The following is a 25,000-nucleotide window of genomic DNA, read 5'->3' on the forward strand; positions in this document are numbered from 1 at the left end:
AAATCCGCCTGCCTCTGCCTCCCAAGTGCTGGGATTAAAGGCGTGCGCCACCACCGCCCGGCTTGTAAAAATTCTTTAATGCAAAATTTCACAAGAGGATTGAGATGAGTATTTGCTTATGTGTGTACGGCTGTATGTATGTGTATATTAATTAAGTATATATTCATAGGCTTACCTGCTCAGGTATTTCATATACATTTGTACATGTAGATGTGAGTATCATATGACTATTTATGTGTATATTCTTATTCATGTCAGCCTTTCATATGAATGAATGTTCCTGTGAGTTTTACTATTACCATTATCTGTAGCCCAAGATGGCAAACATTCCCAACTTGGAGGAAAAGGTCCTGGTTCTGGGGAAGAGGCTGCGACCTGGCTGCAAACTTCCCCATCACCGTAAACCAGGAAGGGTGGTAGCCTTAATAGGGTAGCCTCCCTAGACTGTCTAGCATGACCCAGACATTTTGTTTGCAGTCCGAAGGTAGAGTCCTAAAGGAAGCCACCTACATCAATAAGTCATTGTCATTCCTGGAGCAGGCCATCATTGCCCTTGGGGACCAGAATCGGGACCACATCCCTTTCCGGCAGAGCAAGCTCACCCATGCCCTGAAAGACTCCTTAGGTAAGAATGTGGATGGTCCTCAGAGGAGGGGTTGTGTGCTGGGGAGGACTCACTAGGCTGGGCTCATCTGCCACTGGGGAGCAGAGAATCACTTTGACCAGAGGGGATGAGTTTACTGTAGCTCTTCAGACACATGGGACAAGCCTTCATGCACTCTTGCTGTTAGACTCTACTCAGGCTTTTGCCTCTGCTGGGAACATTTTCTCCTTCTGCCTTGTCCCTAAACTGTTTGGCGGAGACCTTTGTGGCCTTGGGGACTCAGGGAAGGGGCCTCTCCTATCATTTCCCTGTGTCCTTTACACCTTCCCAGACACAACCATGGGAGCCACCTTGACATCCCCACCTGTGTCGGGCTTTGTCAGACCTAATGACACAGTCACTGGTCTCTGGTCATTAGCCCTGTGACACCATGAGCAAAGTCCAAGCTCACACCTTCTCTCCTGAGCTCGCTCTAGTCTCCTGAATTGTCTCTACTGTTCTGTCCCATTCCTCCAGTGTAAATATTTTTTTGTTTGTTTGTTTGTTTTTGTTTTTTTCAAGACAGGGTTTCTCTGTGTCCTGGAACTCACTCTGTAGACCAGGTTGGCCTCAAACTCAGAAATCCACCTGCCTCTGCCTCCCAAGTGCTGGGATTAAAGGCATGCGCCACCACTGCCAGCTACTTTTTTCTTTTTTTCACAAAGACAGCAACCCCATCACAGGAGCTGCCCACAGACCTTATCCAACAGTAATTACTACCAAAGGCTCCATCCTAAACACATTAGACTGGGTGTTTGGGATATTGGAGGTTATAAATTTTGTGGGAATACAAGCGCGTTGAGTCCATATCAGAACCCTGTCAATCCTAAAGGAATCCCTCGTGTCCCTTTCTGCAGGGGGAAATTGCAATATGGTCCTCGTGACAAACATCTATGGAGAAGCTGCCCAGTTAGACGAAACGGTATGTAGAGACAGCCAGTGCAATCAGGTTGGAGTTTCTCCCCATGAGTGCAGAGGGTGAGGGTGGGGCATGGATAAGATTGGATTGAGACTGTCTCAGATGGTGCATTATCCATGGCATTATGAGGGACCCCAAGGACAAATCTGAGCCACAACTGCTGAGGATGAGAGAGACCAGGATGCAAACACCCAGCAATAAACCATATTAAGAAAGAAGCCCAGGTGTAAGACAGATGTAACCTTAGGAGCTTATGATACAAGGAGGGCACAGTGAGAGCAGTTTTGTGGGGACAGAGAACATGTTTTCAGGGGCACAGCACGTGTGAGTTGAATAGTTCAGTAGAGATACAACAGAGCCCTCCCTACAGAAAGAGAAGCCCTGGTCCTAAATCATGTCAGAGTCCTGGGGGGACGAGACCTTCAGAAGTGGCCAGGGAGGAGAAAGGACTTCCCCTTCCCCAAGCTTGGGTGGGTACCGAGTGCAGGATGCACACGTGTTACAGGTAGAGGTGACGACAGAACTGAGTATGTGACTCATGCCAGGAACATCTTGTTCCTCTGTGAGAGGGTTGAAGAAGGAAAGAGGAAAATTGCAGGGCCTTGGCTCTTCTGCACATGGCTGGAGCCATGATAGAGGGTTTGGTTTTTTGTTTTTGTTTTTGTTTTTCTTCTGAGACAGGGTTTCTCTGTGTAGCCTTGGCTGTCCTGGAACTCACTCTGTAGACCAGGCTGGCTTCAAACCCAGAAATCCACCTGCCTCTGCCTCCCAAGTGCTGGGATTAAAGGCGTGTGCCACCACTGCCTGGCCATGATGAAGTTTTAAGAGGAGAGAGCTGTGGACACCGCTGGGACTCAGGTAGATAATCCAGTGACAGGACACAGGTGTCCTGAAAATGTCAGACAGGAATAAGTGTCCAACACAGTAACAGGTGAATCTATTCTAGGTTGGGTTTCTCTCTCTAAAGTACCCTGTTATAAGAGAGGAAAGCTGTCCCTAGCTATTTTACTGTTGCAAATGTTGAAGGCAAGCTTCATCTCTCTGGAGAATTCACTTAGGTGAAATGGGTTATTTCCAGGGATGCTTTGAGGCAAGATGTGACTGTAGAGCCTCCAGCCTGTATGCATTAGGGACTGTCCCAGCACAGGGAGAGTCCTCTTGCCACACAGTCAGTGCCCTGGGACTTGGGAGGCCAAACCAAAGAGCTCCAGCTGACGTGAGACAGCACCTCCAGGGAAAGGGTTTAGGAACCTCCTGGTCTCCTGTCATCACAAGCGAGCCCCAGGAGGAGCTCTGACAACTTTGACCTTAAGGCTGCCTTATTAAGAAAGCTACTGTTGAGGCTGGAGAGGTGGCTCAGTGGTTAAGAGCACCGACTGCTCTTCCAAAGGTCCTGAGTTCAATTCCCAGCAACCACATGGTGGCTCCCCACAATCCATAACAAGATCTCATGCCCTCTTCTGGAGTGTCTGAAGACAGCTACAGTGTACTTACATATAATTAATAAATAAATCTTTAAAAAAAAAAAAAGAAAGAAAGCTACTATTGAGAACTCTATCCATGCTGCTTTGGGGAGGTCATCACCCATGCTGGGACACTTTAGTTATGGACCCATTTGGAGGTCACTCCATGTTTTTCTGTGATAGGAAGACATGATGGCAGGTACAGGTGCCAAGGTACTTGGGTGGCTTTGTAGTAAGCATTAGTATTGTAGTATTGATTTAAGAAGGAGCCTTGGAAAGCTGGGTGTGGTAGCACACGCCTTCAATCCCAGCACTCAGGAGGCAGAGGTAGGAGGATCTGTGGGTTTGAAGACAGTCTGCTCTATAGAGTGAGTTACAAGCTGGCCAAGGCTACTTTGAGACCATATCTCAAGACAAAACATGAGCCTTGGGGTCGATCAATGGTTGTTCCTCTTGACAGATAATTCATATTTAACTAAAAAGCACACAAAGGGAAGGCAAAGAGCTGGTTTCTAATTGTGCCTTAGAGAGCAGAGAATAGAAAGAAAAGAGCATAGGAGGAGAGGAAAGAGGGGCAGCCTGAGCACAGCCTTAGGGAGGGGCGGCCTGGGCATAGGGTCTGGAGGGAAGCTGGGAGGTGTGGGTTAAGAATTGGAACAATGTGGAGCCAAGGATGTTCATCAGTTTAGAAATTTGCGTAGTAAATGCAAGGCCCTGTATGTGCTCACCTGCACTGCAAAAGAAAAGTAAAAGAGGCTCTGTCTCAGAGAGAGAGAGAGAGAGAGAGGGAAAGAGAGAGAGAGGGAAAGAGAGAGAGAGAGAGAGAGAGAGAAAGAGAGAGAAGGAGGAGGAGGAAAAGGAAGAGGAGGAGGAGGAAAAGGAAGAAGAACAGAAAGGGGAAAGAAGAGAGGGAGGGGGAAAGAGGAGATGGACTACTGTCTGGGTAGTGTACTAGATAAGGACCTAGCTACAACATGGGCCTCTATTAACTTCCTGTTCCTACTGTTCCATTCCCTACTCTGCTGAAGATCTCACTGCTAAGGTCTTGGTTTTTTTTTTGGTTTTTTTTTTTTGTTTGTTTGTTTTTTGGTTTTTCGAGACAGGGTTTCTCTGAGTAGCCCTGGCTGTCCTGGAACTCACTTTGTAGACCAGGCTGGCCTCGAACTCAGAAATCCACCTGCCTCTGCCTCCCAAGTGCTGGGATTAAAGGCGTGCGCCACCACCGCCCGGAAGGTCTTGTTTCTTAAGATTTAATTTTGTTCGATTATGTGTATGTGTGTTTGTGAATAGGTGTGTGTGCATGTGAGTGCAGGTGCTTATTGAGGCCAGAGAGGGTATTAGATCCCCCTAAAGTTAGAGTAACAGGCCACTGTGAGCCACCTGATCTGGGTACTGGGAACTGAACTTGGGTCCTTTGGAAAAGCAGCAAACTCTTAGCTGCTAAACCTTCTCTCCAGCCTTATTTATGTATTTTTGATACTGAGTAATATAGCCAAAGCTAGCTTCCAGCTTGATATGTAGCTGAGGATGATTTTAAACTCCTGATCCTGTTATTACCACCTCATAAGAGCACATGCCATCATGGCTGATGTTCCCTTTTTAATTTTATATTTTGGTTAAGGATTGGACCAGCCTGGACTACATATTGAGTTGGCAAAACTCATGAGGACCTCCCCTTGCTAATCAGTGTCTATATCACTCACTTAATCTTCACACCCCACATATGCCCTTTTGATCACTGTCTACCTTGAAGATGTGAACTAATAATACCAGTTAAGGCAACTGGAAGAGTTTGAAGAGGACATGCCCTCTGAGAAGGCTAATCTTTAGGGTCTTGTTGAGTAGTGAGGCACCTGACATCTATCTGGTCTATTTTCAGCTATCTTCATTGAGGTTTGCCAGCCGGATGAAGCTGGTCACCACTGAGCCTGCCATCAATGAGAAGTATGATGCGGAGGTACTAAGGGGCTGATGGGAGCCTCCCAACTGGGAATGCTGTCTGTTGGTTTGTCCCCTGTGTGTTTGCTACCACACAAGTATCTGCTTGAGGTCCTAGAAGCCAGACTCGGGTGGTTTCCTTCCTGCCTCCACTGAAGTTTTGCTTGGAGTCCTGGGTCAATCCTTTTCCTTTCCATTGTAAGCCAATATCTTTAAGAGTCCCTGGAGACCCCTGCTAGACTGCCACAAACATGGAAGGGAAGATAATCTACTACTCAGCTCACATGCAGGGATCCAGGGGCTTGGGTATCCCAGGATTCCCCAGGAGATTTCTTCTGAGCTCAGTCAGCATGCATTGTCTCTCAGAGTTTCCTGCCTGTCACGATAGAACCCATTTGTTTTGTGTGTGTATATGTGTGCACCTATATGTATGGGCACATGAGCAGAGGTCAAAGGACAACTTGTAGGAGTCAGTTTTTAGGAAGATCATGAGTTCAAGGACAGCCTAGGCTCCATGAGATAGTCTCAAAAACGATCCACTGACTAGAGAGATGACTCAGTGGTTAGAAGCATTTACTGCTCTTTCAGAAGTCCTAGATTCCGTCCCCAGCACCCATACTGTAGCTCACAATCATCTGTAACTCCAATTCGAAGGAATCCAATGTGCTCTTCTGGCCTCCCTGGGAACCAGGCACAAACATGGTGTGTGTGCACACATACATGCATGCATGCACACACAAACATATATGTATAAAATAAATATAAATCATTTTTTGTTTTTTGGGTTTTTTTTTGAGACAAGGTTTCTCTGTATAGCCCTGGCTGTCCTGGAACTCACTCTGTAGACCAGGCTGGCCCCAAACCCAGAAATCTGCCTGCCTCTGCCTCCCACGTGCTGGGATTAAAAGCATGCTACCACTGCCCAGCAATAAGTCATTTTTAAAAAGCAACCAAAGCCGGGCAGTGGTGGCACACGCCTTTAATCCCAGCACTTGGGAGGCAGAGGCAGCTGGATTTCTGAGTTTGAGGCCAGCGTGGTCTACAGAGTGAGTTCCAGGACAGCCAGAGCTATACAGAGAAACCCTGTCTCGAAAAACCAAAAAAAAAAAAAAAAAAAAAAAAAAAAAAGCAACCAAAAATGCTTATGAAATCATGGTCACTGGAGATGGGCATGTGTACCCATCTCTGTGTTCCTGGCAAAAAGGTTAAACCTAGATTCTAAACCCTGAAGGACATTGCCATCATGGGACTAAACATGGTTTAGCAGGAAAGTAGAGCTCAGAGTTTGTAAGACCCTGTCGAGCCTTAGCTTACCAGAGACCCCCTGAGTGAATCACATGGAGCCTGATCAATGCAAAGAGCATGAAGATTTTTATTCCAGTGCACTGGGGCCATCCCAGACCCTAAGGAAAGGAGGCGACCCCACACAACTTGTTCAGTGAGCTTTTATACAATTTTCAGGGCAGCAGCCATTAGATACAATGTGATTGTATCTAACTGGTCTTTAGGGAATGAGGTGGCAAGGACTTCCCTTGTCTGAAGGTGGGCAAAGGTCCACCTGGGGAATGTGTCCCCACCCAAAGGATGTTTCTCACTCTGTGATCTGAGGAATGTTAATTAGCCTTTCCCTTCTGGAGAATTCAGCTACCTTCCTAAAGTTCCTGAGCTTATCTTATTAAGGAAATTCCTGGCCTCCTGGTGTTTTTCTGAGATGTCCCTGTCTACTCGGATCTTACAAGTTCTGGTTCTTAAACTCAATGAGGGTTTAAAGCACCTGGCCAGCCAAACCCCTGTCTATTCTGAGCTCACTGAGATCCGCCTGCCTTTGCCACCTGAATGCTGGGATTAAAGATGTAGACTACACCTGGCTTGTTTAGATACTTTGTTACAGCAGCAAAAGTACCTAACACAGGGACCAAGCCTTTTACCATATGACCTTCAGTGGGCAATTAAGATCCAACCATATGAGTCCAGCACAGTAACATATGACTGTCATCCCAGCTCTCAGAGGGAGAGCCTAGAGGATTAGGAGTTCAGGGTCATTCTTGGCCACATGACAGCTTTGGAGCTAGCCTGGGCTACATGAGTCCCTGTCTCAAAAATTAAAAACACACACACACACACACACACACACACACACACACACACACACACAAAGTGATATTTTTAGCAAGAGCAGTAAGGCAGTGTGGGATGGGGAGAATTGAGTCCTGCCACATGTCCTTTGACCACACATATGCCAAGGCCTAGGAAGGGCCTTACCCTGGAAGCCTAGGGAGCTCTCCAGGGGCTACTGGGAGTTGGGTTTGAAGACAGCACATAACCTGTGTGCAGTTCTCTGTCATGTTTGCTGGAAGAAGCCATCTTACACCATAAGCTCATTCTAGTTGGAGAAGGCTCACCCACCAACTAGGATAGATGGCCTAGAAACCAAGAATACACTTTATGTATTGGCAGGAATAACCAGGATATCTGGGTCCAAATTAAGAAATTGAGCTTGAGCATTTGACTGGAGTGGTGGTACATGCCTTTAATTCATCACTCTGGAGACAGAGGCGGGAGGACCTCTGTAAGTTTGAGGCCAGCCTGGTCTGAGTAAGTTCCAGGACAGCTAAAAGCTACACAGAGAAACTCTGTCTTAAAAAAAAAAGAAAGAAAGAAAGAAAGAAAGGGCTGGCGAGATGGCTCAGCGGGTAAGAGCACTGACTGCTTTTCCAAAGGTCTTGAGTTCGGATCCCAGCAACCACATGGTGGCTCACAACCACCCGTAATGAGATCTGACATTTTCTTCTGGTGCGTCTGAAGACAGCTACAGTGAATTGGGGGCCAGAGCAAGCGGGGCATCTTGAGTTCAATTCCCAGCAACCACATGATGGCTCACAGCTACAGTGTACTCATACTGAAAGACCCCTGGGGAAGACCCCCACTCAAATCTTGGGAGGACGTGCACCCAAGGAATCACGAGAGACCATCTTGATGTAATTACAAGAGGTATTTTTTAATTTCAGGGCGCTCTGGTTTGGCACCACACCTATCTCACGCAGGAGATAGTGGAGCCGACCACGAGGCTTGAAAGTTAGGGGTTTATATAGGGAACAAAGGGATCAGTGTGGTCATACATGATTGGCTAGTTCAAATATTAACTATTACATGCAGAACAGAGTGGAAAATTCCTAAAGTTGGTGTTAATCTGAGTCAACAAAGCATCTGACCTTAAACCATATCTGAGAGGACCAGATGGTCCATTACTTAGTGTCTGCCAGGCACGTCTTTGCAGGCCTGAGCCTTGGACATATCCTCGTTTGCCTAGACATGTTTTCCTCTATGTTTATAGTTTTACGTCTTCTTGACCTGCCAGCTCTTATGATATCTAACAACTTGCTTGCTCCTTCCCAGGCCTATGTGAGTCAGCTTGTGATGGATTCTTAGGCCCATAACTTTTCTTCCTAGTCAGCACAGGTCTAAAGCTTTAATTTTTCCTTTCAATACACATAAAGTAAGTAAATCTTTTTTAAAAAATAGAAAAAAGAAAAGAAAAAGAAAGAGAAATTGGGCATTTGCTATGGAGGAGCCAAGTAATTTTTCTGATGACTTTCTTCTCTACTTGTTATGTTTTCCATGGCAGAGAATGGTCAAGAACTTGGAGAAGGAACTGGCATTGCTTAAGCAGGAGCTGGCCATCCATGATAGTCTGGTAAGGCGTTGGACATGGGAGAGGGAAAGTTGCTGGGGACAGAGACCCAGGGGCAAACAGCATGGTGGGTTAAGGCCCAGGGGCAGTCGCTTGGGGTAGAACGTAGGGGAGGATCAGCAGTAGACATTCTGTGGCAGGTGGAGTCCTCCAGTGGCCTACTTGGGCTTGTGGTCACGATTCTGATGGTCCTGAAGGCAAAGAAAAGCATCTCCCCACGTTATGGTTTGCTGAGACATCTGGCCTGCTCCACCAGGCCTCCCCCACCAGGCCCAGGTAGTAAAGCAGCCGGCCAGCACAGCAGTCAGACACTACACCCCTCTCCACACTTTGGCTCTCAGGATGCCCCTGATGCCCCTGCTTGGGCTCAGGTTCTCATTGCCTATGTTCTTCATCCTTCAAGTCCAACCGCACTCTTGTGAACTATGACCCCATGGATGAAATCCAGATTGCTGAGATCAACTCTCAAGTCCGGAGGTACCTGGAGGGGACGCTGGACGAGATTGACGTAAGAAGCCCTGCCATGGGACCACAGGCTCAACTCTCTCAGACTTCCCTCACTGAGTCCTGTGACATGGAATGGGAAGTGGTGTAGACCCTAGTCAAATGCCTTCAGCCTAGTCAAAATGGCCTTAGGATCCATGTTTAGGGTTACAAACCCTGAAGTGAGCTATACACGGTGTATATACAAAGGTAGTCCATCTCAGGGATGTGGGAACAGACCCTGAAGCAAAGCTGCCCTGATGGAATCCCCCCAAGTACCTCCTGGCTGAGTGACCTGGGCCGAATGTTCAGTAGCCTCACCAGTGCAGCAGAGAAGGAAAATAGGCCCAGGCGACCGTCCGCTTAGCTAAGCTTGGCTGGGCCTGGTGGTATGAGGCTAGTGAAGGGTGGTAGTCAGGTTGATGGTGTTAAAGAGGATCCTGCCTCCCAGAGCCCATGTGCAGGTTGTAAAAGAAGTGTAAAAGAAGAAAGCAGCAGGCACACAAGAAGGGCTGGAGGGGGGAGGAATCTCATTTATAGTGCAGCCATTAAACCTCTCACGGGAACTACATGGGCTACTATCCCCACCCCTTTAAGTGTCAATGTGGGCAGCAGCAGAAGGAGGGTCTCAGGCAACTGAGGTGTGCTGGCCTTCCCAATACAAGGGCAGCAGCAAACCAACCTTGAACCAAGTTCAGTTCATAGGCTGCTAACCTTCCTCCAGCTATGTGTGTGTGTGTATGTGTGTGCCCAAACAAGAAGAAGTTCATTAATGGGGTCCATCTTAACCTTCTGGAAGTAGAAGAAAGCTACTTAAGTAATTTTATCTTTTTTTATTAGTTATTTTATTTGTTTACATTTCAAATGTCCCTGTTTCTAATTTCCCCTCCGCAAACCCCCCATCCCAAACCCCCCGGCTTCTATGAGAGTGCTCCCCCCAACTCACCCACTCAGCCTCACTTCCCTAGCATCCCCCTACTCTGGGTCATCGAGCCTCGACAGGACCAAGGGCCTCCCCTCCCATTGATGCCAGATAAGGCCATCCTCTGCTACATATGCAGCTGGAGCTATGGGTCCCTCCATGTGTACTCTCTGGTTGGTGGTTTAGTCCCTGGGAGCTCTGGGGGATCCAGTTAGTTGATATTGTTGTTCTTCCTATGGGGTTGCAAACCCCTTCAGCTCCTTCATTCCTTCCCCTAACTACTCCATTGGGGTTCCCGTGCTCAGTCTGATGGATGGCTGTGAGTATCTGCCTCTGTATTAGTCAGGCTCTGGCAGAGCCTCTCAGGAGACAGCTGTATCAGGCTCCTGTCAGCAAACACTTCTTGGCATCAGCAATAGTGTTTGGGTTTGGTGTCTGCAGATGGGATGGATCCCTAGGTGGGGCAGTCTCTGGATGGCCTTTCCTTCAGTTTAATATAGTCTTTTCCTTAGGGAGTATTTGTACTAATTTTCCTCATTGCTGTGACAATGACAATATATCTGACAAAAGCCATATGAGACAGGAACGGTTTGTTCTGATTCACAGATGATGTAACCCATCATGGCAGAGAAGGCAGAGTGGTAGAGACTTGGGGCTGGTCAGACTGCACACAGCCAGGAAGCCGAGAGAGCAGGAGTGCTAGGATTTATCTCCCTGGATATTTCCTTCCTTCCTTCCTTTAAATTAAATGTAATGTACATTGGTGTTTTCCCTGCATATATGTCTACGTTTGGGATCTCTGATCTCCTGGACCTGGAGTTATAGACAGTGTGAACTGCTATGTGGGTGCTGGAAATTGAACCTGGATTCTCTGGAATACCAGCCAAGTACTATTAACCACTGAGCCATCTCTGCAGCCCACATTCTTTTTCTAAACCTAGTCCATGGAAAGAAACTGCATGCATTGATGGTGAATTTTTCTCATCAGTTGACTCAGTGTAGACATGCCCAGAGAGGTCTGTCCCCATGGTGTTTTAGATCTATCGGCAGTCTTATCATTATTGTGTTTTAAAGGGTAGCACTGTCCCTAGAGATTTCCACTCAAAAGGTATTTTGTATTGGTCATGGTGGCACATGCCTGTATTCCAGAATAGCCTTTGGGAGGCTGAGGCGGGTGAGTTCAAGGACAGTCTGGACTACACAGTTAGACCTTTCCTCATAAAACAAAAAGTGGGGACTGGAGAAATGGCTCAGCAGTTAAGAGTATTTGGTGTTCTTGCAGAAGACCCAGGTTCAATTCCCAGCACCAATGTGCAGCTCACAGCAGTCCGTAACTCCGGTTCCAGGGGATCTATTGTCCCCTTCTGGTTTTTGAGGGCACCAAGCATACACATAAAAATAAATCACAGGGCAGTGGTGGCACATGCCTTTAATCCCAGCACTTGGGAGGCAGAGGCAGGTAGATTTCTGAGTTCGAGGCCAGCCTGGTCTACAGAGTGAGTTCCAGGACAGCCAAGGCTACACAGAGAAACCCTGTCTCGAAAAAACAAAAAATAAAAATAAAAAATAAATAAATAAATAAATCTTTAAAAATATACATATGCATACACATATCTGCATGTGGGTTTGTACTTCGCATAGTGTACCTATGGAAACTGGAAGAGGGTATTATCCCCTGGAACTGGAGCTAAAGACAGTTGTCAAATTTCTGATGTGGGTGAGGGGACCAAGAGAAATAACTGCTCTTACCTGCTGAGCCATTTCCCCAGTGACTGCAGAGGGGCTTCTGCACATATTGTCACAATGAGATGGTTCCGTCAGCCAAGGCCCTGCCATCTCTGCTTAGACACAGCCTCCTTCCATTCCTCCGTCTCAGTATTTACACTCTGCTCTGCTCTCTTCTGCCAGATAATCAATCTAAGGCAGATTCAGGAAGTATTCAACCAGTTCAGGGTGGTTCTGAGGTAAGTTTCTCCTCACTCTCTTTCATACTCCATTTTCTTCTTTTTTTTTTTTTTTAAATGGCCTGGGCAATTGCCTTCAAGAAAACCTTCATATGCGTGAGAGGTGTGTGCATGTTTGTGTGTGAAGAACATTCTCTGCCACGTAGGGAACCAGATCTGAGTGCTCAGGATGTGTGCAGGTCCCTGATGGGTGTTAGTTGAGTTCATCAATTGGACAGGAACTTTCAGCCTGCCAGGTGTGAGTGTGCCCAGAGCCAGGCCTCGGGACTCCTCCATGCCCTCTACCTCAGGGAGCACGTACAGTTCTACTCGAATGCAGATCTACCCATTGTCTGAGCAGCCAATGGGCAGCGGTTGGTACCAGACTGGTCATTTGACTCCAAAGGGACTATTAGAACCTCAGTGACATCACAGTCCCCATGCATGCAGGTTTACAGGCATTATTAGATGTCATCTTAGAGCTGATGTAGCTGTCATGGAAGGTGCTCTATAGGTTTGGGAACTGGATGATGTGGGGATGTGTACATTGTGAAAAGGGATGGGCCTTTGTTTTTGTTTGTTTGTTTGTTTGTTTTTGTTTTTGTTTTTGTTTTTTGAGACAGGGTTTCTGGAACTCACTCTGTAGGCCGGGCTGGTCTCGAACTCAGAAATACACCTACCTCTGCCTCCCAAGTGCTGGGATTAAAGGCGTGTGCCACCACCGCCCGACCCCTAACCGACTTTTAATGTAGTATTTGGGTCTCAGCCTAGTGGACTCACTTATCCCCCATTCCAACGCATTATCTCACTCTTTCCCCAAGCCAACAGGAACAGGAAGTAGAGTCTGCTTTGCGCAGGAAGTACACTCTCATAGACAAAAACGACTTTGCAGCCATTTCTGCTGTCCAGAAGGTAAGCACAATTGCTTCTTACTAACATCACTCACTTCAGACTTTCCATCTCTGGGGAGACTTTGGCAGAAATTGCAAGGATCATGCGTGTTCCCAGATCAAGATAACACCAGAATGAATGTGGAGTGCCCTGGGCAAGAGTAAACCACTTTAGAGGTTGGAGAGAGTGACTGAGCTCAGTCAGTAAAGCAGCTGCTGCACAAACATGAGGCCCTCAGTTCAATTACCAGACCCATGTAAAGCTGGGCATGGTGGTACATCCTTGTAATGCAAGTTCTGGGGAGGCATAGACAGACAGATCCCTGGGACTCTCTAGCCAGCCAGCCTAGCAGAGTTTGGGAGTTCCTGGCCAATGAGAGACCCAGCATTAGACTATTCCTGAAGAATAGCATTCAAGGTTGACCTCCAGTCTCCACATCCACATACATACTTATACACACACACAAAAATAGTATACCACTTTTTCATTTAAAATGATGTCCATAAATGAAACATATGGCTAATACTATAGATGACCAATACTTGGAATTAGGTTGGAAATAGGTCTTAAGATCCATAGGGCCGGGCAGTGGTGGTGCTCGCCTTTAATCTCAGCACTGGGAAGCAGAGGCAGGTGGATTTCTGAGTTCCAGGCCAGCCTGGTCTACAGAGTGAGTTCCAGAACACACAGGGCTATACAGAGAAACCCTGTCTCAAAAAAAAAAAATCCATAGGGAGATGGATATTATAACACATGCCTTTGATTTCAGCCCAGGAAAATGGGTTATTAGGAGGCCAATATGGAAAGTAGATATTGGCTTTCTAGGGTTCAGAGACAGCTCTACTAAGGACAGCAGGAAGCTGGCAGCAGCATCCAAATCCTGGTGTGTGTATAGAGCATGCTCACCCAAGGTTTGCACCACGAACACTTGTGTTGCTGTGAGGCCCAAGCCTTTAATATAACCTGTGTTCCTTGTCCTGACCTCTCTGCAGGCGGGGCTTATGGATGTTGAAGGTCACCTAGTGGGTGAGCCTGATGGACAAAGCTTTGGACTTGGGGTTGCTCCTTTTCCTGTCAAACCTGGGAAGAAAGCTAAGACCAAGAAGAAAGACCAGTTCAGGTGAGAGCTCTCTGCTCTGGTCCTTGGCACCTAGGCTGCCTGGTAGACAGAGGGCACGACATGGCCTCCCCATTCTCCCATGGCACCTCAGCTACCAGTGCTCACTACTGCACTATTGCTGATGCACCAGTGGGGTAGTGTCTGGGGAACTTGTGGGGTTCAGGCCATGCCCCAGTGTCATGACTCATCCTCATCCTCACGGTACCCCAGTGTCACGACTCATCCTCGTGGCACCCCAGTGTTTCCATCTTACTGAGTTACTCGAAATGTTCTGTCCCTGATGAGTAGTAGGGTTGTAGGAAGCGCTAGGACAGCTCTGCCAGCACTAGGGCACCGCTGTGCCCTCCATACCTCTGTGATGCCTCTGACTTTCTCACCTGTGTTTAGCAGTCAAGCCACAGACATCTAAACTCACCTTTTACATAAGACTGGGGGAGCCTGAGAAGGGGTCTCACACTATAGCCAAGGATGGCTGGTTTCAGGCTCATAATGATCCTCCTGCCTCATGTTCTCAAAAGCTCAAAAGGGTCCCATGCCACCCAGCTAAGACAAGTTGGAGAAGGCATTTTCCCCAGTCTGCTGCCCAGCCAAAGCCTGGTAGTGGTAGCCACAGCACAGCATTCAGAGTCAAGACCTGGGCACATCTTCCTTCTCTGTGCTTCTTACTCCTAAGAGCCTTCCTCACGTGAGGCACAAGAACTTATCATGTATCCCTAAAATGGGAATAATGGTTGTAATAATGACAGCAGCAGAGCTAATGGCTTTGTGGGAAGTATAAGCTAGGGCATGTAGTCCTTCCACATGGGAAGTTCTCTGTGTAAGCCACGAGTCATGTGCAGAGAATGCACCTCTTGCCTGCTATGTCTGCTGCAGGGAACTGGAGTAGTCCTTCCATGGAGACTGATCCTTTCAGCAATACTTATTGTGAGAAGAAAGGGGCTGGGGGGTGTTAGCCATGCCTGTAATCCCAGCACCTAGGAGGCTAAGGCCGTAAGAGTGTGGATTCAGGGCTGGTGAGATGGCTCCACAAATAAAGGTGCTTGCTACACAAGCCTAAGGATCTCACCTGTGGAATTTACATTAAAGTAGAGGAGAACAAATTTCACAGTTATCCTGTGGCCTCCCCTCCCCCAATCACACACAATAAAAAATATATGAGTTGAGGCCTCCTTGGACTTACATGGTACAACCATCTGACAAAAAAAGAAAAGGAAAAAAAAAGGAAAGGAAGAGGGAAGCAAGGGGGAACAAATGGAGGAAGCAAACTGAAAGGAAGGACTGATAAAGCGTTTGGGGATAGAGCTCTGCAGGTGCAACGTCTGCCTAGCATGCACAAGGCACTGGGCTTGGTGTTCAGCACTACATCAACTACTGTAGCCTCAGCAGGAAGATGGAAAGACATTAATTGTCCTCAGCTACTGGGAGCTCTAAGTCAGCTTGAAGTACATGAAATCCTCTTTCACTCTAAAAGAAATAAAAAGCTCACTGCATATCACTTACGGAGAGGACTGACTCAGCTCTAATACCCATGTCAGGTGGCTCACAATTGCCAGGAACTCCATCTCCACGGATATCTCACATCTCTGGCTTCTGAGGGTACTGCTCTCATGTTCACACACACACACACACACACACACACACACACACACACACACACACACACTTTTTTTTTTTTTTTTATATGGTTTTTACGAGACAGGGTTTCTCTGTGTCGCCTTGGCTGTCCTGGAACTCACTCTGTAGACCAGGCTGGCCACGAACTCAGAAATCCGCCTGCCTCTGCCTCCCAAGTGCTGGGATTAAAGGCGTGCGCCACCACCGCCCAGCAACACACACACACTTTTTAAGAAGGTAGGAGCTGCCAACTGCCAGGTATGGTGGTATTCTCCTTTAATTCCAGCACTTAGGAGGCAGAGGCAGAAAAATCTCTGTGAGTTCTAGGCCAGCCAAGGCTATATGTAAGCCCTTGTTTGGCTAGAGAGATGGCTCAGCGGTTAAGAGCACTGAATGCTCTTCCAGAGGTTCTGAGTTCAATTCCCAGCAACCACATGGTGGCTCACAACCATCTGTAATGAGATCTGCCTCTTCTGATGTGTCTGAAGTACTCACACACATAAAATAAATAAATACAGAAAATAAATAAATCTTTTTTAAAAAAGACCTTGTCTCAAATAGATTAGATAGATAGATAGATAGATAGATAGATAGATAGATAGATAGATAGATAGACAGATAGGTCGGTGGGTGGGTAGATGGATGGATGGGTGGGTGGGTGGGTGGGTGGGTGGATGGATGGTTGGATGGATGGATGGGTGGGTGGGTGGATGGATGGATGGATGGGTGGGTGGGTGGATGGATGGATGGATAAATGATACATGAATAAAATAAGCAAGCAAGCTGAATGTAGTAGGCTGTTTGAAGTTGGCTTGAGAAAGGTCTCATCCTAGGGTCTTAGTTTCTCACTGCTAATGCCTGGGCCTTGGTTTTCCCTGATGTTTTTCAGTTCCTCAGTAAGAAAAGAAGGTGCCAGTAGCCCTGTGAGTGGCAAGGAACTTGATATGGCTTCTGTCTCCAAGACCCAGCTGGTCCCATCTTCCAAAGATGGGGATTTCAAAGACATGCTTGCACGAGAGAGAGAAACGTCCAGCATTGAGCCCTCAGACTCTCCAAAGGAAGAATCGCGTGTACCCAGGTACCCATCTAAAGACAGGTCTTCCACCAGATCAGGTCAACCCAAATCAGGGTGTGGTCCTTACAGGGTAGGTAAAGGATGCTCAGAGCAGAAGAGAAATAAATGGGAAACAAAGTCTGAAAGATCAGCCTGGCAGTGGTGGCACATGCCTTTAATCCTAGCAGGCAGGTGGATTTCTGAGTTCAAGGCCAGCCTGGTCCACAGAGTGAGTTCCAGGACAGCCAGGGATATACAGAGAAACCCTGTCTCAAAACAAAACAAAACAAAAAAAAAACCAAAAAACAAAACAAACAAACAAACAAAAGACTTAGATTTAGGAGTTATTTAACTTTTTGAGTCTCATGGGCTTCTGTGCTGGTTTGAATAAGAATGGTTTCGGGCTGGAGAGATGGCTCAGTGGGTAAGAGCACTGACTGATCTTCCAAAGGTCCTGAGTTCAAATCCCAGCAACCACATGGTGGCTCATAACCATCCATAATGAGATCTGATGCCCTCTTCTGGTGTGTCTGAAGACAGCTACAGTGCATTTAGATATAATAAAAAATAAATCTTTAAAAAAAAAAAAAAAATGGTTCCCCTGGGCTCTTATGTTGGACTGCTTAGTCACCAAGAGTGCAACTTTTTGATAGGATTAGAAGATCTTTGTTGGAGGAAATGCCCCTGGGGATGGGCTTTGAGGTTTCAAAAGCCCACTAGACCCAGATTCTCACTCTGTCTATGCATCAGGATGTAGCTCTCAGCTCTTTCTTCAGCACGATGCTACCATGCCTGTCACCATGTTCCCACCATGATGAGAATGGACTAAGGCTCTGATACTATAAGCAAGCCTTCAGTTTTTATGAGTTGTCATGGTAACTTCACATTAATATAATAGTGTCTAAGACAGCTTGGTTTTTTCTTCCTGGATGGAATTGCTATATAACACGGGGATATGACCCTAGGTACTCACACTTGCAGAATACATGCTCTTATATAAAGGCCACAAAGCCAGACCTGAAGTCCTCTCAGAGAAATTTTAATACCATGAAATAACACCTCTGTAAGAAAAAAACTCATTGGCTTCTTCACCAATTTAAAAATATATCAAAGAAATCTCAAGAGATTCAACAAGTTCTGATTGATGGTATATTATACTGATTTTGTTTTCAGTTTCTTCCCTTTCCTCAGCTTCTGCAGTGGAACGAAGATGAGGGGTTAATAAAGACTAATAAAGAATCTGACAACAATTCTACCTCCTGCCCTTGGAAGGCACAGGGTAGAAAGATGAAGAACCTTGTGTCTCCAAGGCAGCTGTTCCATTTCTTTTCCCTTTGACTTTTCCCTCTGTCCCTAGACCCAGCACCCCACCCTCTAAGCCTGTGGCCTTTGAAGAGTTTAAGAATGAACGAGGTAGTGAGATCAACCGCATCTTCAAAGAAAACAAATCCATCTTAAATGAACGGAAGAAAAGGGCCAGCGAGACAACCCAGCGCATCAATGCCATCAAGCAGGAAATTGATGAGACCAAAGAAGCACTCAATTTCCAGAAATCACTGCGGGAGAAGCAAGGTAGATGTGAAGGGAAGATGGCTAGGGCAATGCAGGGCTCAGAGTCACCATGCGGTAAGTGTGGCAGCTGGGGCAGTAAAGGACCATGATTGAAGGGGGGCAGTAGAGGGCTGTAGGGTACAGACCTATGCCATTTCACTAGGCTCCAGGCACCCCTTCCTGCCAGCTAGCCTTTGCCAATGTTGATTCTTACTGCTGAGCCTTCCTCCATGAGAAACTGGCCCTTGGCCTGAAGGAATCCCACTCCCCACCTACCCCAGCACACTGGAGGCTCAGTAGAGAAAGGTAGGCAGTTCATTGTAAAGGTGGGTGCCATTGATAGAGATTAAAAAAAAAAAAAATGAGCCGGGCAGTGGTGGCGCATGCCTTTAATCCCAGAACTTGGGAGGGAAAGGCAGGCAGATTTCTGAGTTCAAGGCCAGTCTGAACTCAGGCAGAGTGAGTTCCAGGACAGCCAAACACTGTCTCAAAAAACCAAAAAAAAAAAAAAAAAAAAATCAAAAATAAATAAATAAATAAATAAATATGACAGGGTATACCACAGGGATGCAAAGAAAATTTTGTTTTGTTTTGTTTTGAAACAATTTCTCTGTGTAGCCCTGGCTGTCCTGAAACTCACTCTGTAGACTCTCACGCTGGCCTTGAACTCAGAGATCTGCCTGCCTCTGCCTCCTTAGTACTAGGATTAGAGGTGTGTGCCACTCCAAGTTCAAAGCCTTGCCCATCAGTCTAACCCACTAAGTGCCCTTCAGCATCTGTAAGCCCTGCCTGGATAGAGAGGTTAGGACAGGTGTCTGGGTCATGTTAGAAGTTTGGAATGCAACTGTTCATGGCCCCAAACTTGGAGTGTATATGTTCTCTACACACACCAAGACATGGCTGCTGCTGCCAGCTTCACGCTGTCCTTAAAGCTGTCTCTGAACCTTAGAAAATCAATGTCTATTTTCCATTTTGGCCTCCTAGTAATCCATCCCTGAGGATCTACTTATTTATTTGACTCAAAAGAAAAAACTCTTTAAAGGTTGATGGGACAGGATCAAAATAAACATGATAAATAGTCTCTCTGTCCTCTCCTCTGCCCAGCATCCCTCCTATTTGTTCTAAAATACCAGGCAGACCCCACTGAGCTGCTCAGCCTCCATCTGTGGATTTGCTGTGGAAGCCTTGCCTTCTGGTGGTTTGCCCAGTCCTTGTCACACACACACACACACACACACACACACACACACACACACACACACACACGGGATCTGCTAACACCGTCATTATTTTGGAAGCCGTAGTTCCCCTACGCTGACTATTGCCTCACTCCCTGCCCGCTACCCTCACCCTGCAGGAGAGTACGAGAACAAAGGCCTGATGATCATCGATGAGGAGGAATTTCTGTTGATCCTGAAGCTCAAAGACCTGAAGAAGCAGTATCGAAATGAGTACCAGGAACTTCGAGACCTCCGGGCTGAGATCCAGTACTGCCAGCACCTGGTGGATCAGTGCCGCCATCGCTTGCTCATGGGTATTCCAGCTGGAAAGGTTGGCAGGCCCCTTGAGGTCAAGAGAGGCCTGAGGTCAAGGCCAAGGGTCAGTTCAGGAAGCGCTCTCTGAGCTGCGTGCTGCTGCAGAGCCAGGGATTGGTCAGTGGCTTCAGGTATGTGCATTCTAGGCCTATGATGGCTGGAGATAGTGGTGAGAATAGAGAAGTTCCTGGAACAGAAAGTGGAGATGAGCCTGTAAGAGCCTTCGCCTGCCTCCCCACAGGCTCCCTTAACCCTCATAGAGCTGTCTCTCTGACTCTTGCAGAATTTGACATCTGGTACAATGAGTCTTTTGTCATCCCAGAGGACGTTCAGTCAGCACTGAGGCTAGGCAGCAGCATCCGGCCAGGCATGGTGCCTATCAACAGGATTGTGTGTCTGGTGAGCAGCACAAGGGCATGAGGGTGTGGGTGATTGTGCTTCTCCCCTGGATTCACGTCTAGTGCTGCCAGTGCCCAGGTAGGGAGGCAGGTATAAGCTCCTCCATTATTTAAAAGTGAAAAACAGCTAGAGAGGTAGTCCAGCAGCTAGGAGGACTGGCTGCTCTTCCAGAAGACCTGAGCTTGCTTCTCAGCACACAACTATTTGTGATTCTAGTTCCTATTCCAATGCCCTCTTGTGGCCTTTGTGGACAATAGCACACATAAGGCATACAGTCTTGCAGACAAACACATACAGATCTTTTCAAAAATCTTAACCTTAGTTAGGTTTCCAAAGCAAGAGTGGGGGACAAAGAGAGCGTGTTTGAGCCTACAAACTTTAAGCTCCATCATGAAGGGCAGTCAGAGCAGAAACCTAGAGACAGAAACTAAGGCAAAGGCCATGGAGGAATGCTTGCTCCTTTGCTGCCATGGCTTTTTTCCTCCATCTTTTTTTTTCTAAGCCAGGTGGTGGTGGCACAGGCCTTTAATTCCAGCACTTGGCAGGCAGATCTCTAGGTTCAAGGTCAGTATGGTCTAGAGAGTGAGTTATAGAACCACAAGGCTATACAGAGAAACCCTGTCTCGAAAAACCAAAAATAGATAGATGGATAGATAGATAGATAGATAGATAGATAGATAGATAGATATAGACAGACAGACAGATAGACAGATGCGGATGAGTGTTTCATCTGGATGTGTTATTCATTACACGTGTGCCCAGTGCTCAGAGTTCAGCAGAAAATGCTGACTCCCATTTGGAATTGGAGTCATATACAGTGATAGGACATTTTGTGAGTAGTGAGGATTGAACCTGGGTCTTCTGGAAGAGCAGTTAGTACTCTTAACCAGTGAGCCATCTCTCTAGCCTCTTCAGTCTGTTTTCTTATAAAACCCAGGACCTCTTGCCCAAGGGTGGCATTGCCCACCATGGGCTGCATGGTCCTACATCAATCATTAATCAAGAAATTGCCTCACAGAGTGCCTATAGGCCAACCTGATGGAGAAAATTCCTAAATTGAGGGTCTTTTTTCCAAGACATGTTTAGGTTTGTGTCAAGTAGACAAAACAAACAACAAAAAAACCCAACCAGTACAAATCTTAAAGAGGGATATGTAAGGGCCAAAGAGATGGATCAGTGGTTAGGAGCACTGGATGCTCGCCCAGAGGCTGTGAGTTCGATTTTCCACACCCACATGGTAGCTCATAGCTGTCTATAACTGTAGTCCCATGAATTCCAATGTAGACACAGCACCCATATACCTAAATCAATCTTTTTTTGAGAGAGATAGACAGAGAGTCAGACAGACAGACAAAAACAGAGATAGAGAGAGACAAAGACAGAGGAATCCATTTTATTACTGCCAACTTTCTGCAGTGCCCAGGTGGCCCTTATAGAGGAATCTGGAAGGACGCTGGCAGACATGGGTGCTACAAATGCTCTGGGTGCATTTGGAAACCCAGCAAGGGTCTGTCCTGCTGTATCCTGACAATGCTAGGCTGAGATACTATTCTGGGTTGGGCCTCTCCCAGGGAGAAGATGACCAGGACATGTTCAGCCAGCTGCAGCAGACTGTCCTGCCTGAGGGTCCTGATTCCATCTCCTTCTACAATGCCAAAGTCAAGACTGAACAGAAGGTAACTTTGGACATTCGTGTCTGTGAGGGTGGAGGCCCCAAAGACTTTGTTATTAGGGTACTCAGAATCACCAACCTCATTAGATAGGCACAGGGTGTGTCTGAGTGTATGTTGCCAGTATGTGTGATGGTACCAGGCCAGGGAGACTGAGTGTCACCTTAATCAGTGCCAGCTCCAGACTAGAACAAGGCTGGACTTGAGAAGTGGGGGGAGGAGGATCACATAGATCATGGCTAGTTCCGGACATGGCTTGTAAATGGTGCCTACCTACAACCATGTACGGTGGCACACAGCCCATGACAGTCTAAGAATGAAATCCTCTGAGACAATGGCCTGTGGAGAAGGGCCTGGTCAGGGGGCTATCCTGAACAAATGGCAGGGGACAGAGGATCCCATGTAGCCAAAGTGAAACTAGACATGGTGTCAGCCACAGAGAACCTATCCCTCCTCAGTCTGCCAAGGCCCTGAATACTGTGCAGCCCTCTGTGCTCAGGTGGCCTTTGTTATTTGTTTTGTTTCTTTGAGACAAGCGTCATGTACCCCAGGCTGGTCTCAAACTTGCTAGGTAGCCAAGGGTGCCCTGGAACTGATCCTCTTGCATCCACACTCCACATGCTGTGATCACTGCATCCACATTCCACATGATGAGACTACTGCATCCACACTCCACATGCTGAGACTACTGCATCCACACTCCACATGCTGTGATCACTGCATCCACACTCCACATGCTGAGACTACTGGTTTGGATTACTGTACTCAGCACTATTTTCTATTTTTTTCTTTTAGTTTCTTTCATTGTGAGATTGATTTATAGCATGTATGTGTGTGTTTACATACATAAGTTTTTTTAAAAACTGTTATGTGTATTGGTGTTTTATCTGCATGTATATCTGTGCAGCATTTACATGTTTGGTGCCTTCAGAGGCCAGAAGAGGGTGTAGGATTCCCTAGGCTTCCTCCAGAACTGGAGATGATAGGAATTGAACCTGGGTCCTCTGGAGGAACAGCCACTGAGTGCTCTCAACCACTGAGCTATCTCTCCAGTGAGCTATCTTTCCAGTCCCAAATATATTTTTTAAATCACAAGCTCATATTTGATTGGACTTAAGGACTGCAAACTATATGAATTGAAATAATTTTCTTCCTGAAAGGGCATATACTTATTGGAGCAGGGTGGGAGAGGTGTTGTTTTGTTTTGATTTCTTAAGACATGGTCTCTTCTCCTGACCATCTCTCTGACTTTGAGGCCAGTCTGGTCTACACAATGAGTTCCATGCAAGAGCTACATAGTGAGACCCTTTAATCCCAGCACTTGGGCAGAGAATGGTAGATCTCTGAGTCTGAGGCCAGCCTAGTCTACAGAGTGAATTTCAGGACAGCCGGGCTACACAGAGAAACTTTCTCTCAAAACAAAACAAAACAAAACAAAACAAAACAAACAAACTCACTAGCTTAGGATGGCCTCAAATTGACAATGCAGCTAAAATGACCTTGAAATCCTAACACTCCTGCTTGTATCTGGAGTGCTGAGATTACAGCTCAGCAGCATATCTACCTATTTGGTTTTTTTTTTTGTTTTTTTTTTTTGAGACAAAGTTCCATGTGGTTCAGGCCTGCCTTGAACTTGCTGTGTAGCACAGAGTGGCCTTGAACTCCTGTTCCTCCTGTTCCTGCCTCTTAAGTGTTGGACTTACCAGGTTTTCCCAACTATACTGTCAGTATTTGCTTTTTGCAGTTACCCATGGAGTATTACCAACCTAGGACCATTTTACACCTTTCAAGAATTCCAACTTAAATGCTGGAGATGTAACTCAGAAACAGATCATTTGCCTTAGTAAGGCCTGTGTAAGGCCCTGGGTTCAACAAAAAGAGGAAAAGTTCAATCTTGAGCCCGGTGTTATGTCAAATCCTATAATCTAAACACTTTAGGGGGCTGAGGGAGGAATATCTTGAGTTCAAGGCCATACTTGGGCTATATATTGAGTCACTATCCCAAGAAAGAAGATTCCAGCTTAGTGTTGGCTTTGCATGTTCAGCTTCTTACCTTGGGGACTCTAGAGTTCCTTTTCATATTCTAAGCTAGCTTTAACATTTGCTCCTTTCCTGCCCCCTGCTTTAATGACAACCTTTCCTACCCACTCTCAGGGATCCTAGCAGTGTATTAAAAGAATAGAATTTAATTAACAAAAGAAATGGTAGAATTTGTGAATACTACAGCTAGAGGGGGTGGGAATAGGCTATGACAGTAATTAGGCCCTGACCTCTAGAGTCCTTTCCTGCTAGTTTCCTATTGCTATGACAAATACTTGGGAGTCACAGCCTAAAAGTAGGAAGGATTAAGCTAATCTGGTGACACATGCCTCTTGAGTGCTGGAAGCAGGAGATTCAGGAGTCCAGTTATCCTTATTTGCATAGGAGGTTCAAGACAGGCCCGGGCTTCATGGAGACCCTCTCTAGAAACAAACAGAAATAGAAACAAAGGGAAAAACAAAGATGAAAGATGTATTTTACCTCGTAAACTGGTTCCATTGTTATAGGCTTATGGTAAATCAGATCATCATCGTGGCCTCAGAAGAGCATGGTGGAAAGCTGCTTATATCATCAACGTGCTCAAGCCGAAAAGGCCTGGGGTGGATCATGATAAATCCTACAGGCCATAACCCCAGTGACCTACATCCTCCAACCTGCTCCTACCTCTTGCGTCCCACCACCTTCCAATAATGCTACCAAGTTATGAAACCACTGGTGGATAAATCTGTTGATTAGCTCTCATTTTCCTATTACGTCTCAATGATCAGATCTACCCGTGGAGACTAAGCTTGCAAACACAGGAACCTATATGCTTTAAGGTATATAGTATATAAAGTGCTTTATATCCAAACTATTGTTGGGGTATATTGTGTGAAGGTTGTCTGTGTATTATTCAATTGTTAATTCTGGAACAGCAAAGCCGAACTTTGGTCTTGTTATTCTTATGGCTCATCACCTGCCTCAGCATTTTGTAAATATACACCTTCCTCATTTACTGATTGGTTTAATAAAGATCTGATGGCCATAGCTGGGCAGGAAAGGGAAGTCAGGACTTCAGCCCTCAGGGAGGATCTCTGGGAAAAGAATCATGGGCAGCTGGATTAGTTAAGTTAGATGAGCTAGCT

The 25,000-nt window shown here is 46.4% G+C and overlaps 1 protein-coding gene and 1 long non-coding RNA gene across 11 annotated transcripts in view; one reads left to right on the forward strand and one right to left on the reverse strand.

Moving 5' to 3' along the window:
* Positions 1-25,000, forward strand: part of Kif9 (kinesin family member 9) — a 44,496-nt gene that overhangs the window by 18,653 nt on the left and 843 nt on the right. For 8 of the 10 annotated variants that reach the window (XM_031344033.1, XM_031344036.1, XM_031344040.1 and 5 more), the window contains 14 exons: positions 478-625; positions 1,501-1,565; positions 4,905-4,982; positions 8,589-8,657; positions 9,058-9,162; positions 11,968-12,023; positions 12,824-12,914; positions 13,886-14,013; positions 16,517-16,705; positions 18,039-18,253; positions 19,590-19,766; positions 20,051-20,166; positions 21,738-21,842; positions 24,383-24,726. In XM_031344033.1, the coding sequence (XP_031199893.1) occupies positions 478-625; positions 1,501-1,565; positions 4,905-4,982; positions 8,589-8,657; positions 9,058-9,162; positions 11,968-12,023; positions 12,824-12,914; positions 13,886-14,013; positions 16,517-16,705; positions 18,039-18,253; positions 19,590-19,766; positions 20,051-20,166; positions 21,738-21,842; positions 24,383-24,505 (1,665 nt within the window). In that variant the 3' untranslated portion in view covers positions 24,506-24,726. Of the gene's footprint in view, positions 1-477; positions 626-1,500; positions 1,566-4,904; positions 4,983-8,588; positions 8,658-9,057; positions 9,163-11,967; positions 12,024-12,823; positions 12,915-13,885; positions 14,014-16,516; positions 16,706-18,038; positions 18,254-19,589; positions 19,767-20,050; positions 20,167-21,737; positions 21,843-24,382; positions 24,727-25,000 lie in introns of those variants that run through there. The other 2 variants (XM_031344034.1, XM_031344041.1) reach the window with 1 other exon arrangement.
* On the reverse strand, positions 8,420-11,926 carry LOC116072577. The gene is made up of 2 exons (XR_004111514.1): positions 11,809-11,926; positions 8,420-8,845 (listed from the first exon to the last, which is right to left on the reverse strand). It is a non-coding gene; the product is annotated as an uncharacterized LOC116072577 (long non-coding RNA).

The sequence above is a fragment of the Mastomys coucha genome, unplaced genomic scaffold (genome assembly GCF_008632895.1).
Source record: "Mastomys coucha isolate ucsf_1 unplaced genomic scaffold, UCSF_Mcou_1 pScaffold23, whole genome shotgun sequence".
NCBI classification, from domain to species: domain Eukaryota; kingdom Metazoa; phylum Chordata; class Mammalia; order Rodentia; family Muridae; genus Mastomys; species Mastomys coucha.